The sequence below is a fragment of the Drosophila obscura genome, unplaced genomic scaffold, assembly GCF_018151105.1.
Source record: "Drosophila obscura isolate BZ-5 IFL unplaced genomic scaffold, ASM1815110v1 contig_1, whole genome shotgun sequence".
In the NCBI taxonomy this organism is placed as follows: domain Eukaryota; kingdom Metazoa; phylum Arthropoda; class Insecta; order Diptera; family Drosophilidae; genus Drosophila; species Drosophila obscura.
In genome coordinates this window covers 1,591,075-1,604,314 of record NW_024542679.1, presented here as the reverse complement: position 1 = coordinate 1,604,314, position 13,240 = coordinate 1,591,075, and the positions used below count along the sequence as shown (strand labels likewise).

General features: G+C 48.9%; 5 protein-coding genes across 9 annotated transcripts; 2 read left to right on the top strand and 3 right to left on the bottom strand.

Annotated features, from left to right (window-relative positions):
- Nucleotides 1-25: 25 nt before the first annotated feature.
- LOC111069670 (pyrimidodiazepine synthase) lies at nucleotides 26-1,663 on the bottom strand. The gene is made up of 2 exons (XM_022359826.2): nucleotides 1,551-1,663; nucleotides 26-789 (listed from the first exon to the last, which is right to left on the bottom strand). Exons 1-2 carry the CDS (start codon nucleotides 1,576-1,578, stop codon nucleotides 92-94), a joined length of 726 nt encoding a protein of 241 aa, XP_022215518.2. The 5' UTR covers nucleotides 1,579-1,663; the 3' UTR covers nucleotides 26-91.
- Nucleotides 1,664-3,149: 1,486 nt separating this feature from the next.
- Nucleotides 3,150-7,498, bottom strand: LOC111069607. Of its 3 annotated transcripts, none has more exons than XM_022359742.2 (7): nucleotides 7,415-7,498; nucleotides 5,566-5,672; nucleotides 4,369-5,495; nucleotides 3,795-4,291; nucleotides 3,678-3,736; nucleotides 3,517-3,618; nucleotides 3,150-3,439 (listed from the first exon to the last, which is right to left on the bottom strand). In XM_022359742.2, the coding sequence occupies exons 2-7, from the start codon at nucleotides 5,640-5,642 to the stop codon at nucleotides 3,175-3,177; spliced, it is 2,127 nt and encodes a 708-aa protein (XP_022215434.2). In that variant the 5' UTR covers nucleotides 5,643-5,672; nucleotides 7,415-7,498; the 3' UTR covers nucleotides 3,150-3,174. The 3 variants fall into 3 exon arrangements, with proteins under 3 accessions (XP_022215434.2, XP_022215433.2, XP_022215435.2); XM_022359741.2 differs by having other exon boundaries at nucleotides 5,566-5,669; nucleotides 7,415-7,491; XM_022359743.2 differs by having other exon boundaries at nucleotides 3,678-3,730; nucleotides 5,566-5,669; nucleotides 7,415-7,491.
- On the top strand, nucleotides 5,883-7,028 carry LOC111069609 (transcription factor Adf-1). The gene is made up of 2 exons (XM_022359746.2): nucleotides 5,883-6,119; nucleotides 6,188-7,028. Exons 1-2 carry the CDS (start codon nucleotides 5,972-5,974, stop codon nucleotides 6,616-6,618), a joined length of 579 nt encoding a protein of 192 aa, XP_022215438.2. The 5' UTR covers nucleotides 5,883-5,971; the 3' UTR covers nucleotides 6,619-7,028.
- On the bottom strand, nucleotides 7,262-10,465 carry LOC111069606 (pseudouridylate synthase 7 homolog). Of its 3 annotated transcripts, none has more exons than XR_002607292.2 (6): nucleotides 10,265-10,465; nucleotides 10,010-10,200; nucleotides 9,615-9,938; nucleotides 9,450-9,552; nucleotides 7,765-9,383; nucleotides 7,262-7,701 (listed from the first exon to the last, which is right to left on the bottom strand). XR_002607292.2 is itself a non-coding variant. In XM_022359740.2 (6 exons), exons 1-5 carry the CDS (start codon nucleotides 10,378-10,380, stop codon nucleotides 7,991-7,993), a joined length of 2,127 nt encoding a protein of 708 aa, XP_022215432.2. In that variant the 5' UTR covers nucleotides 10,381-10,465; the 3' UTR covers nucleotides 7,263-7,701; nucleotide 7,990. The 3 variants fall into 3 exon arrangements, 2 of the variants coding, with proteins under 2 accessions (XP_022215431.2, XP_022215432.2); XM_022359740.2 differs by having other exon boundaries at nucleotides 7,263-7,701; nucleotides 7,990-9,383; XM_022359739.2 differs by having other exon boundaries at nucleotides 7,262-9,383.
- A 91-nt stretch (nucleotides 10,466-10,556) lies between these two features.
- On the top strand, nucleotides 10,557-12,874 carry LOC111069608 (zinc finger CCCH domain-containing protein 3). Its single transcript, XM_022359745.2, has 4 exons — nucleotides 10,557-11,335; nucleotides 11,400-11,972; nucleotides 12,074-12,269; nucleotides 12,326-12,874. The coding sequence occupies exons 1-4, from the start codon at nucleotides 10,686-10,688 to the stop codon at nucleotides 12,719-12,721; spliced, it is 1,815 nt and encodes a 604-aa protein (XP_022215437.2). The 5' UTR covers nucleotides 10,557-10,685; the 3' UTR covers nucleotides 12,722-12,874.
- Nucleotides 12,875-13,240: the final 366 nt, after the last annotated feature.

The window sequence follows — 13,240 nt, the reverse complement described above, 5'->3', positions numbered from 1 at the left end:
CTCTCGCAATCAGAATCAAAATCAGAAATTGCACACAAAAGTAAAACTAAAAAAACTATAAAATCGAGCAGCGAGCATCGAGCATTGAGATCTAGGCCAGCAGATCGTAGTTGGCGTTGCCCGCTTTGCGGCTCTGCCAGAACTCAATGTGCTGCTCGGGCGTGGCATAGAAGGACTTAACCACATCGTCCGCTTTGAGCAATTCAATCAGCTTGGCGATCCTGGCAAAGCGTTTCACATCAAAGTTGTACTCGTCCTTCAGGTATAAGCCAATCACAGCCAGACGCTCCAGCCAGGGCCAAATCATGTAGTCCACGTAGCCAGGCTTGTTGCCGCCGAAAAAGGGTGTGCCCCGCTTGGCCAGCTCCTCCTCGAAGATGTCCAGGGCCAGCCAGTAGTCATCGAGGCCAGTGCCCTGCGTGAGGATCTTCATGAAGGCGCCGGTGACGCCGCTGAAGCGCTCCACCAGAATCTTGTCCTGGGCCTTCTTCAGCGGATCCTTGGGCAGGAGCGGATTCTGCGGATACTTCTCATCCAGATACTCGGCAATGACCAGCGACTCGATGAGCGAGGGCTGTCCCTTCTCCGCCGGTAGCTGCAGGGCAGGCACCTTCAGCAGCGGACTCACATCCACCAGCCATTCGGGCTTCTCGGTGAGATTGATGTAGATGGTATGATGCGGCACCTTCTTGGCATTTAGCACAAGGTGGGCGCGCTCTGCATACGGGCAGAAGCGCATCGAAAACAGACGCAGTTGTCCATCGTCGGGCAGAACTGGTTTCGAGGAACCTAAAAATGCGCAAATCATTCAACCAATCAGTGGATCATAATATCAATAAATGTTGCGGCTAAATAGCAAGTCACATAGTTGATAAAGATATGAACGAGGTACCACAGAATGAAAAACATTTTCTGTACCTACAAATCTTATCTATGAGGGATATACGTATGTAGTCTGTGGTATTCCCAGGGGGGGAATGTTCAAAACAATATCGTGAGCTTCCAATTATTTAGTGATTAAGTTCACTCTCAGTCGTTGTCTATCTATACTATAGGCTCTATAGAAATGTATTCTCCAGTTGTGGAAACCCTGTCAAGCCTTATTCCTTTCTGTCTAAGTATTCGCAGCATTTTAGGATGGAAGGTACATTATGAAGTTAGATTCTAGACTGCCATTGGTATATGCCACGATTTAGATTCACATAAGCCTGGTCTGGTAAGCCTGTCTCAGCACATCCCAAATGGAACAGGTTTCGTTTGGTTTTCCAGTTGTTTACCCCCCAGACATAACCCTGGAGTAAATACCGGCTTACTCTTTGCACAGATATCGATCATGTAGACAGACAGAAATAGCAATATCAGCTATGGCATTCCCACTTGTTTTGCTATAACTTTAAGACTGCCACCTCATTGTATGTATTCTCTTAATCAGTCAGTCTCGTCGCTCGCAAAGAAGAGCAATTAGTGGAGAATTTAATTGTTTTGTTTTGTTTATATGTTATGGTGAAATAGCAGCCCACTGGCTCTTCTTCTCTACTCTCCTCTCTTACCTTTGGCGTAGTGTTTACCAGAACTCATTATGGTTTTGTTTTGAAGAGGGAAATTAATGGAAAAATTGCAATTAATATTTTATGTTGATACTAAAGGTAACCCAACCAACCAACCGGATTTGCTGGGACAACTGAAGTTTCTCTTTGCTGTCGCTCTGTATTTATAAAGCTTTGCGCTGCGATGAGTGGGAGCTTTTTTCCTGAAGACGATGACTCTTACGAAATCCATGGCCGTAGTTCTGGCTCTTTCCATACGTAGTACGTACGTATATGTAGAACCGATTTCTCATTGTCCTCGTTTATTATATATTGCGATTAAAACGCTTTTGCTACATATCATCAATGTTCATACATCTCTACTTATTTGATTAATAATCACGCCCGGCTTTTCAATATATATATATATATATATATATATACTACACATACAATATATTCATATTCATGTGTATATCTTTACAGTTTTACATAGATTGGGGGGGGAGAGTTTTCGAGTTTTGTTTCGGTTAAGTGAACTTACCAACTGGTACTACACACAGATACACACATTTAGAGACATTTTGGTTGGTATCTGTATCCTCATTTAAAATTGGAACTTATCCTATTTACACAAATTCACGAAAATTCCTGTCTGAAGTCATATAAAAAATATACAAAAAATACAAACATACTCATGTACATACATACATATTTAACAAATATTGCTGCTGCATAAAAAAATATTACTGTAGTTTAATCAGTTGTCAGTGTGTGTGTGTGGTGTGTGTGTGGTGTGCATGTTAAAAAAATAATACGAATAAATAAAAGAATAATTATTTATTCGGTTCGGTTCGCTTCGGTGTGTCCGAAGCCTGATTTGAAAGCCCTTGAACCGATTCACATTCAATTATTTCTATTGCTTTCTATTGGCGGGGATTCATGGAGAAATAATTGTGGGATATAATCCAAAGGAATACAATTCCTTTTCCCATACACTTAACAGACGGACAAAAAGCTTTTCTGACTTTTCTTTTGAATCACATTGAAGGGCTTACAAGTTAATCTGCTTTTAAAAAACATTCAAGTTTAAGTTTAAATTTAAAAATTGTTCGATTGTTGAATCGTTTCTCATCTCATCGTTCTTATCGATTGCGCGTTGTTCTTATTGTAATTACATCATCCTTCTTATTCTGCTTGTTTTGTTGTTACTTTACTTTACTTTACTGTGGGAATAAGTTTAGTTGCTTAAACTAAGTACGGTACACAAATACATACAATACACGCTAAAAAAAGTTCTACTCATTTGAATTACAGTTACAGTTTTTAATATTCATTTTCGTTTTGCAATTGTTTTGATGTTTTTTTGTTTTGTTTTTGTTTTGCATCGTTGCCTGACGATTTCCGATTTTTAAGTTTCGTTAATAGTTTCGTTTGTTATTTTTTTGTTGGTTTTTTTTTTGTATTTTGTTTGTTGCTCTACAAAATATGCAAACTTGTTGCATTTTGATCACGGTTCTTGCTGTTTCATTATACATATTTTATCCCTTTTGATTACTGGAACGACTTGAATTTATCGAACAAAATGGTATTTTGATGAAGAAGGATTCAGCCCATCTGCCTGCCATTCGATGGTGTTGGCGGGGCCTTAGCCATGCGATGAGGACAGGCCAGTAGGTGAGGCCGCAACAGCTGTGGCCACAACGTTGCTCCTTTTGTTCAGAATCAGTGGCTGGATTTGAGATTGGGTCGTTCGATTGGAGCTGGAATGGAACTTTGGCTGCATTTGGCTGGTGGACACTGTGGAAGAGCTGCTACCACCGATGCTGCTGCTACTGTTGGTGGTACTACTGTTGGGGATCTGCTGCTGCTGCTGCTGCGGCTGCTGCTGTGGGTGTTGCTGCTGCTGCTGGCTGCAAGTGAACAGAGTTCATCATTTGCTCGGAGCTTTTTTTTTTGGGAAGGAGGGGCAGGGCTTTAGGACACACACCCCTTCTGCTCGCCGTCCTTCTTGCTGTTGAACATGGCCAGCTCGATTTCCGTGTGCTGGCTGTTCATATGACGCACCCACTCCGCAGGCGTTTCAAAGGATCTGCCGGGCAATGCAACAACATTAATTTCTCAATATTTTAATAGATGGACTTCGCTTACGTGGCGCACAAATCACAGAGCAGCGTGACATGATCATGATCCATATTATTCTCCTGTTGCTGCAAACGGATAAATCAATCAACTGAACGAGCTGGACGAACCGCCCACAAGACTCACCGATACTCTGCGTCGCTTCTTTGGCACATAGGTCTTGAGGGCTCGCATCGCGAGATTTGTGTTGCTGGAAGTGGTCGATGCACTGCCGCTGGCAGTGGCCGCCATGTGATTGGTGCCAGATCCCGGCTCGTTGGCGTGTGTGCCCAGGTGACGGACGAGGGTCTTGGTGTCCTCAAATGACTTCTGGCATATCTCGCACACGAGCAGCTGCAGCTGCTTGAAGTTGTTGTAGTCGCGCAGCGTGTGCTCCTCGGACTCCTCGTGCGGCGTGGCCCGGTCGCGGTTCAGCTCCAGCTTAACGGCGCTCATCTTAAAGTCCAGCGGCTGCTTGGGCGACAGCTGCTCCCCCTCGTCGTGATTGTTGTTGCTGGCATTGGCCGCTGTTGGTGGGTTGTTGGACCAGTCGCTGGGCTCCTGCTTGATGCTGAGAAAGCTGTGCGGATGCGGCGCTGGCGGTGGTGTGGCAAAGTGCAGCGGTGCCTCGTAGTACTCGTGAGCTGTGGGAGTAGGAATGGAGCACAATCGAATTATTCTCATAGCACCTATGAGATCCGGCCGCATCCGGCGCACTCACCTCGCTCGCAGGCACTCTCACGACGCAGCCGACGCTCGTACACCAGACCCACATCCTCCCGATCACAGAGCGCCTGCTCCTCGTACTCTGGCCGACGCAGCGTAGTCTCCGCCGGCTCGGTGGCAGTGCCCACGGTCAGGGGACAGCTGCTGCAGCCCACTTCTGTGCATATGGACATGGCTGGCGGTGGCGGAACTCCTCCAACTCCAACTCCTCCTCCGGCTACTGCTCCGGCGGTCGTCGATGATGGCGGCGGCGGCTGTGGCTCCACTTGACTGCTGGCGGCTGCATAGCAGCACTTATCCTCGGGATCGATGGCCACCTCCTTGTTCACGGATATGCCCAGCTTGCTGCTGCTCGCCACGCTCAGCAGACCCGTGTGGGCGGCCATTTTTGGTGACTTGACAATTACGGGACTGTCCTTTGGCATTACGGAAGCGCCGAGGCCACGGAATTGCTGCTGCTGGTGCTGCTGCTGCTGATGGGGATGATGATGATTATGATGCTGATGCGGCCATCCCAGGAGGGTTGTGGAGTTCGTTGGCGGCGGTGGCAGGGTGGGAGACTTGATGGTATATCTGCCGGAGCCACTGCTGCTGCTGCTCGGCTTGCTGCTGTATAGGTCGCCGCCAGGCAGCTGTGTGGACATGGGCGGCGGTGGCAGCGTCGAGCGCGATCCATTCGACACATACATGGCGCTCGCCGACGACTCCCGCTGATGCAGATGTCCGCCATGCGGATGGTGGTGCGAGTGGGAGTGCGAGTGCGAGGACGTGACTGTGGTGCTGCTGTTGTTGGAAGCGCTGGAGCGGCAGAGGCCACGGATCTTGAGAATCTCGCCGCCCCGCAGCACCTCATTGAGGATGTCATTGGAGACGGTGGCCTCGCCGCTGTACATGTACTGCACCAGGATTTGTATGGCCCGATGGCTCAGATCGGGCGGAAGCACAACGTATATGACGCCGTTGGGCGAGGTAATCGGCGCCGTCTCGAACATCGTCGCAAAGAACTGGCTGCACGAGCTGAGTATAAACTTGTGCGCCGAGATGCCCACCGTCGGTATGTCCGAGTTGATGCTGCTGCTGGTGTACGAGCTGTACAGCACCACATCGGCAAACTTTTCATTCCTGCATCGAAAATCAGTACATCAGTGAGTGTTTAATGGTAAATTAATTTCATTTCATTTAATTTACTCACTTGTACAGCGTGGCAATGGAAGTGTTCAAGTAGGACAGGTGCGAGTCCCACTTCAGGTGATAGTTTTCGGCGGCCATCTCGAGGCCGAAAGCGCCTCGCACGCACTGCTGACAACGACAATCAATACGGAGAAATCAATAAATTTCGGGGGACTGGGGTAAACAAAGTTTTCAAACATTCTACTCACCACACCACCAAATGTGGTGTGAAAGCAGCCCTGTCCAACACTTTATTGATTAAACTATCGGTATATTTTGAAACTGAGTTGGTATATTTCAGTATATTTCTGAGAGTCAGGGGCGGCATATTTCATGCATAATTTCGCGGTCACACTGCCTTTTTACAAATATACACAAAAAATAAACAAAACAAACCACAAATCGCTTCCTTTTCTGGCGACGCGACAATGACCGACTTTGACTCTCGTCTAATTAGGTTAATACGCGGCAACCCCAAGCTCTTTGAGCGTGAAATCCGCACCACGCCATACGCATTGAAGAGAAAGGACAAAGAGGAGCTGTGGCGCACCATTGCGACATCCCTGCAAACGGATGGTAATTAGCCCCAATCCTGACTAGCTGGGCGTTCCTAAAATCAATGCGATTCCCCTCTTACCCTGCAGTCAAAACATGCACAACCCGTTGGGAGCACCTCAAGTCGAAACTGCACCAGGAATTGGCCAAAGAAGCCGAGGGTGTCGGCTCCACTTGGAGCCTGCTGCCCAAAATGCGATTCCTGAAGCCAAGTGGCATGGCTGTCAGAAGTCCCCACCCATCGGATGCACTTATTGAGGAGGTGCACGACGAAGAGGATACGCTGCAAGAGGCAATGGACGAACAGTGCACGGGCGCCGTGGCAAGTGTTAGTGCCCAAATTTCCTCCTCCCCAGCGCGCGCTTTAACCCCAGCCGATACCATGAAACGCGTCGGAGTCCTGCTAGAGGGGTTGGGCGAGGAAGATTGCGTTAAGGCGGGAAAACGAATCATTGCGTACTTGTGCAAATGCAATCTGCGTGCCTTGGAGTGTAAACCAATCGACGATTTAGTTATTTAGTTGAGAAAGGGAGCCCTAAACGAACTGATTAGCTTTAGATTTTGTTTGTATTTAAGCTCTTCGCTGCTTCGGTGGGTGGTCCTGGGTGCTGGGTACTGGGCACACAAAAATCGAATTCAACCACGCCAAAAACTCCTACTATGACGCAGTTCAGTTTGTGGAACTGGTCAAAGAGTGCGCGCGCAAGCAATAACATGTCCAATAGCCCCATGTCTGGATCAGTCTGTGGTGTGGGGTGGTGGGGGTTCAGAAGGGGGTATGCGCGACGACGCCAAAACAAGCATTTAGTTTATTAATTTGATGACTCCGCGAGCGCAGACCATGCGATATTAGCGAAAACCAAAACCAAAGCAAAACGAACGAAGGCGCGTCGTCGTCGCTGTGCACCACCCTTAACTACTGTGTGTGTCCCCTCCACCCTCCCCTCCACGCCACACCACACAGCAAACGCACCTCCGACAAAGCACACTACTACTACTACTACTCCTCTCCTCTATGGCCCAGGGCACCGACGCCGTCGCCACCTCCTCCTCCTTCCAGCACATTCGGTTTTAACACCAAATTATCGATTGATTTCAGTCCAAAGCACAAACAAAAATCGATAAGCTGCCACTCAAAATCCAATCCAATCCACAATTGTACAGTTTCAATTCAATGTTTATTCACAGTCTTTGGCATTCGCGTGCCATTTCCTGTTGTTTGGCTTGGCTTTAAGTTTAGTTTAAATATTGAAATAAATTCAACTTTTAAAAATCGCGCCTAAAATGCTCTACTAATATTTTAACCAACAATTCACCTTGGGCTTTTCTTTCTCTGGTAGTTGTTGTTGCACTGCACTTGTAACGGTTAAATTGAACTTTATTTTTGTTGTGATTTGATATTATTAATTGTGCATTGAAAGCATTTGTTTAAACTACACACACAGAGGGCCGTGCGACGGTTGGACAGGGGGTAGAACTGCGCCGCGTCCAAAGCTTTCGCTTTGCCTGACAGCTTACGAATAAATGCAGCAAACGAATGTCGAATGTCCTGGTCCTGGTCTTGCTTGGTCAAAGTACACTGAATAGAAGGTAAGGCACAAATCTATATCGGAATGAGAGAGAGAGTAAGGGTGGGTCAGCGGGCTTTATCTTATGCTCAATGTACCTTGTGCCTGGGCGCCCAGAGCACCACGGGAAGAGGGAGAGAGATAGAGATACAGAGAGAGAGAGAGAGGCAGCGGAAACGAACTTACACCCCTTCTCTCTCACGTGCGCATTGTTATTGTTGTGGTTGTGGCTCGAAGTTACTTCATTACATACAAATAACGGGAGCATCGGGCAACGCGCGTAAAATTGATTTCCCTGAGCATATTGATTTCTGTTGGCGTACCTTACTGCCCCTCCGCCACCTCCTTCTCTGGCTCCACTGTCTCCTCCGGCGCAGTCTCCACCACAATCTCCTGCACGATTGGAGTATCCTTTTCCTCCTTCTTGGTCATCGCCTCCTGCTCCAGCTGCATTTGTGTGGCCGTCGAGGTATCCTGCTTGAAAAGCTCGCGCAGCAGCATGGTGGCATAGGCAGCCGTGGGCAATGAGAACTCCAGCACGAGGGCCAGATACTTGGCCTCCTCCTCGGAGGGTTCAGCGGTGATGGGAATGCCCTTCATCAGCTCAAAGTCGGAGGCAATCAGTGTGTCCTCGGGCGTGTTGTAACGCCTGAAACTCCACTTCAAGTCGTTCGGCTGAATGATCATTTTGCGGTAGGCACCCCCCAGGGCGTACGTCTTCTCCTTGTGCTTGAGCAGCTCCGAGGAGAGGCCCACTTCGGCCATCATCTCCTCGTACCACGCTCCGCACTCGTTGGCGGGATATGTAATGTCGTGACCGGGCAAGGGCAGGACCACATCAGAGAGCTTGTACTTGCCGCTGGCAATGTCCTCCTCGCTCAGCGCTCGCACTTTGCGCTTGAACACCGATTCCTCCTCCAGCGCAACGGCATCGACATCTTCTTCGACACCGTCTGGAAGTTCTTCGTCAGTCTCAGCCGCTTCAGTCTCTAGCGGTTCAACCTGGTTGTCCTCCTCCATTGCCTCCGACTGCTCCGCATACACCAAGTCGCCGGGGATCAGCTTGAGGCCGAACTCCTTGATCCTCCTCGAGGCGATGCGGTTGAAGATCAGGCTCTGATAGGCATGCGGATACAGCATCAGCATGTTGCGCGGTATCTGCCGCAAAGCTGAGGAATAGTCGGTCTCCCCAAATCTGGCCAGGCCATCCAGCAGCTTCTTCTCGATGAACTTGTCGCCATAGAACTTTGCAGCCGCCGCCGCAGAGTCGCGTTTCTCCCACCATTCCTCTCGTATGGCACGCATAAACTCGATGTCCGTGTCACGGGGCTTCAGGATCAGCTCGCAGGCCAACTTGTAGTCTCGCTTCAGCAGCGCCACGCCCACCTCGTAGGTTGGCACACTGGCACTATTGCCGAACCGCTGCAGGCCGTAGTAGTTGATGAAGCCGCGCTCCTTGAGGGACTCCAGCGAAGCCTCGATATCTGCCTGCCGCTCCTTGGCTATGTGACGCAAGGCAATGCGGAAACGATTGCCCTGCAGATCGCCCAGCTTAAGGGTCGTGGATCTGAAGTTAAAGTTGCCGAAAAATACATTTCGTATGGCTCGTGCTGCATTGATTATGCTCTCGGGCGAGCGGCGTTTGATGGAGAAGTTTTGCGTCGTCTTGGCGCGCTTGTCTTTGGTTCCACAGTAGTTGACCTGCGAGGGTCGCAAGCTATGGAAAAGTCAAGCAACTGAATTAGACATTTAATTATGGGGGGACGTGGGCGTGGAAACCTACTTTAGGCGCGAGGCTAGGGTGGAGGCCACCTCTCCGGTGTCTATATTCGTTTTGTGCACCAGGAAGGTGACATACTCGCCAGGAAAGTTCCACCGATTGTCGCCTGTTGGAATGAGAACTCTGCCTCTGTTGATGAAGATTCTTGAGTAATTGCCTTCCACTTACCGCGTCCATGCTTTGGTCTCATTATGCGTATGGTTTTCTTTTCCTCCACTGGGATGGCTGCCGGTTCCTCCACTGTCACCTGTTGCTCCTCCTGCGGCTGGCCCAATGTGGTGGAGACGAGCTTGCCCGTGTACAATTGCTTCACCAACTGATGTATTTTCGTCCGCTTGTCTTTGTCCAGGCTGCTCACATCGATCTCTACTTTCTGCTCAGTTTTTGGATCAAATTTGGCCTGCGCCAAGCTGGCTATATCCTTCCAGACCTCTGGCCCAGTCACCTCCTCCAGCTCCTTGCGCCACTCAGCCAACTTTTCTGGATCCACAGCTGCAATTCGAATAAACATAAAAATATATTTATATTCATGAATATTTGCATGACACTGCCAATATACACACCCTCTACGGTTGCCTTTGGCACGGTGGAATCATTCAGTTCCAGCACGTGCCCCTCGCTATCAATTTCGTTGACATGGAAATCGGAGAAGCGCGATTTCAAAATGCCCGTAAATCCGGGAGCATCCGCATTGGTGAATTCCGTGATGCCCACCTGGTTCTCGAGCAGTGTGGACTTTTGCTGTGGCGCTGATCTGGAAACGAATAGAAGCCGGTTATGCCGCACCACACGCACCACAAATCTATTGGTTTTCCCACCTGTTGCGTGGGTTTCCATTGTGCTGCGAGCGCTCCTTCTTCTGACCACGCCAATTACTTTTATTATAGGGCTTGGAATGATGGTTTCTGCGTCCCCTGCCACGATCTTTGCCCATTTTGCAGTCAAAAGTCAATATTTCGCTCAGGATTTTCAAAGCAGCAACCACACACGTTGTTAACAGTGTGACCGTTACAAAACATATATATAAATATACCGAGGAAAAAAACCAAAAACTGTATTTAAATACCAACTGGTCGATTGCCTATCGCACTCTTGTGCAATCGTTCGAGTGGCATCACTAGGAAACGAAAATACGTAACAAAGGCATGCCATATATATTTTTGACGTTTGTTTAATTTGGTTTGTTAAAAGGATTAACAGAGACTGCAATTACGGAGCGACCGATAAGTGAATAGCAAAATGTTGCCCCACCTGAGCACCGAGGAAATCCTGCCGTCCGCAACGCGCAAAGTGTATATTAATCCCAATTTTCAGATGGCTCTGCAAGGCCGAATTGCTCATCCGTTTCAGCCCCTGCAACAGCAAGAGTCGCAGCCACCGCCACCGCTACCGCCTGCCATCCATATAAACCCGCACTTCCTGCAACGCCAGCAGGCTATGTACGAGGAGTATCGCCGTCAGGAGCGGATCCAGGAGATGCAGCAACAGGTCTGCGTTCCGTTCTACCAAGAAAGGGCCGCCGCCGAGGTGACGCCACATATTCCCGCCAGCACGACGCAGGCAAAGATCATAAGTAAGGCCAGCACTTGCCTAGTGCGGAAGGCGCCCGTTAAGGCTGCCCCGCTGCGTGTTCCCTCTCCCGTTGTTGTTGTTGTGCCCCAGCCGCCTCTGGTCAGCATATCCAAACGGAAAATCGTGCGCCAGCCAGCTGTGAAGCCAACGCCCACAACCACGACTGCACCTCCTGCAAAGCGCACAAAATACAAGCTGGTGCGTGCCATTTCCCTAACGTTTACGCCCCTGGTTAAGAAGCGACGCACCCTGGGGGACTTTGTGGGCCAATACGCCCTGCAGCGTACCAACGAGGCGGAGACAGCGAAAAAGCCGAGGTTAGACCCAATGTTTAGTCGTCTCAGCCACAGTACACATGCCGATCTATTCCTCATCTATCAGCTCAAAGCCGCAAGTGGTTAAGGCCAGCGTTAACAAGTCACTGAGCATGGTCAGCATACATGGAGTGATGTACAAGAAGATATCGAAGAACAAGCTCACCAAACTGGATGCCCGAACAGGAGCTGTTGCCAAGTGTACGACACCCAGGACCGTCAAGCGAACATTGTCCGGCCGCACTCTGCTTGTCAGCGGCAACAAGTTTATCATCGATCCCTCGGGCTGCCGTCTAACCAGAGTGCCAGCTGCCATCGAGGCAGCATCGTCATCAACAACAGCTGCCAGTGGTGCAGCCCAGCTAAATGGAAATAGGACCACTCTCCGTCGCATCGATATCGGTGGCCTGACCTATGTGGCCTCGGCCAAGACCAAGAACGTGTTCATACGCACCACGAATCATGTGTCGCGCGCCCACTTGATTACCGCCAGGCAACGCAGTCTGACGCTGCTCAACAAGTCGCTGGTGAAGACAAATGTGCCGTGTGCCATTTACCAGAAGCTCGGTAAATGCGCGGCGCACAGTCGCGGAAAGTGCCGAAAATTGCACGACAAGCGACAGGTCACCATCTGTCCAAGGTTGGTGCCACAGCCGTGCGAGGAGCGACTCTCCGATGCTGTTCCGCGTGGGGGCGTTCAGCGGTAACTTTCTTTACATAACTTTGCTTAACCATTTTCAGCTTTCTGCGCGGCGAATGCACCAAATCCGACTGCCTGCTGTCGCACAATGTTACGCTGGAGAAGATGCCCGTCTGCCGCTACTATCTGCGAGGCGTCTGTGTGCGCGAGGACTGCCCCTACCTGCACAAGAAGCTCAGCCGCAATACCGAGATCTGTATTGACTTTGTGCGCGGCTATTGCTCGCTTGCTGCCGAGGTAAGTTGCCTTGCTCTAACGGCCAATCATCCTATTAACTCATTTGCTTCTTTAAGTGCAACAAGCGTCACGAGTTTGCCTGTCCCGAGCTGGAGCGCAAGGGCACCTGCGAGTTGGCCAAGTGCCGCTTCTGCAAGCAAACCTCAAAGCGGCTGATAAAGCCCAAGCCCAGGACGAAGAGAAAATCTGTCAGCATTCAGGAGACTCCACAGACGACTGCTAACCCAAGCACGGAGCAGCCCAGTAGTTCCCGTTACTTTAGGTGCGAAGGCGAGCAGACGACCCAGGACGAGTCCTCTGCCGTTGACCAGCCAAATGGCGATAGCATAGAAGATCTGCCCGTGGAGGAGGAGAAGACGTACGCGGATATGGATACGGAACCAGTTAGCTTCCGTCGACGACCAAAGTTAGGGGCACTGCCTGCCTTCATACCGCTAGGTGATGGGGAATGATAAGTGTGATGTATATATGTGACGATTCTTGGACCCAACGTTTCAGGTACAAATCAATTTGGTTAAGTATGGTTCTATAGTTTATTCTAGGTCCTCATTTTTATAGTTTATTCAATTTGATTATTACGAAATAAAGAAATATATATTTGCTTAAAATAATTGAAGGCAGTTTGCTTTTTGGTTGGGCATGGGTACTGGGTGGAGTGTATCTGCACTACTGATTAACAAAAACTAAATTAGTTCACATTATTCGTTATTTTTTGTTATTGATTTGAAATTAAATTCCTCGATTTTGTCATTTAGTAGTATCATTTTAGTATTAGTAATAAAGATACTACAAGCTAGTAGCTGGTAAATATTGCTTATAAAATATGATTTGAACAAAAATTAAATAATTTCGCTACATGGCATTCGAATAAAAAACAGTAATTCCTATCGATTTCTCATTTAATTTAAGCCAGCATGGTATACCTACATTAGGTAGGGAATTTAAGTCACTCTTAACTTACCTAATTTGGT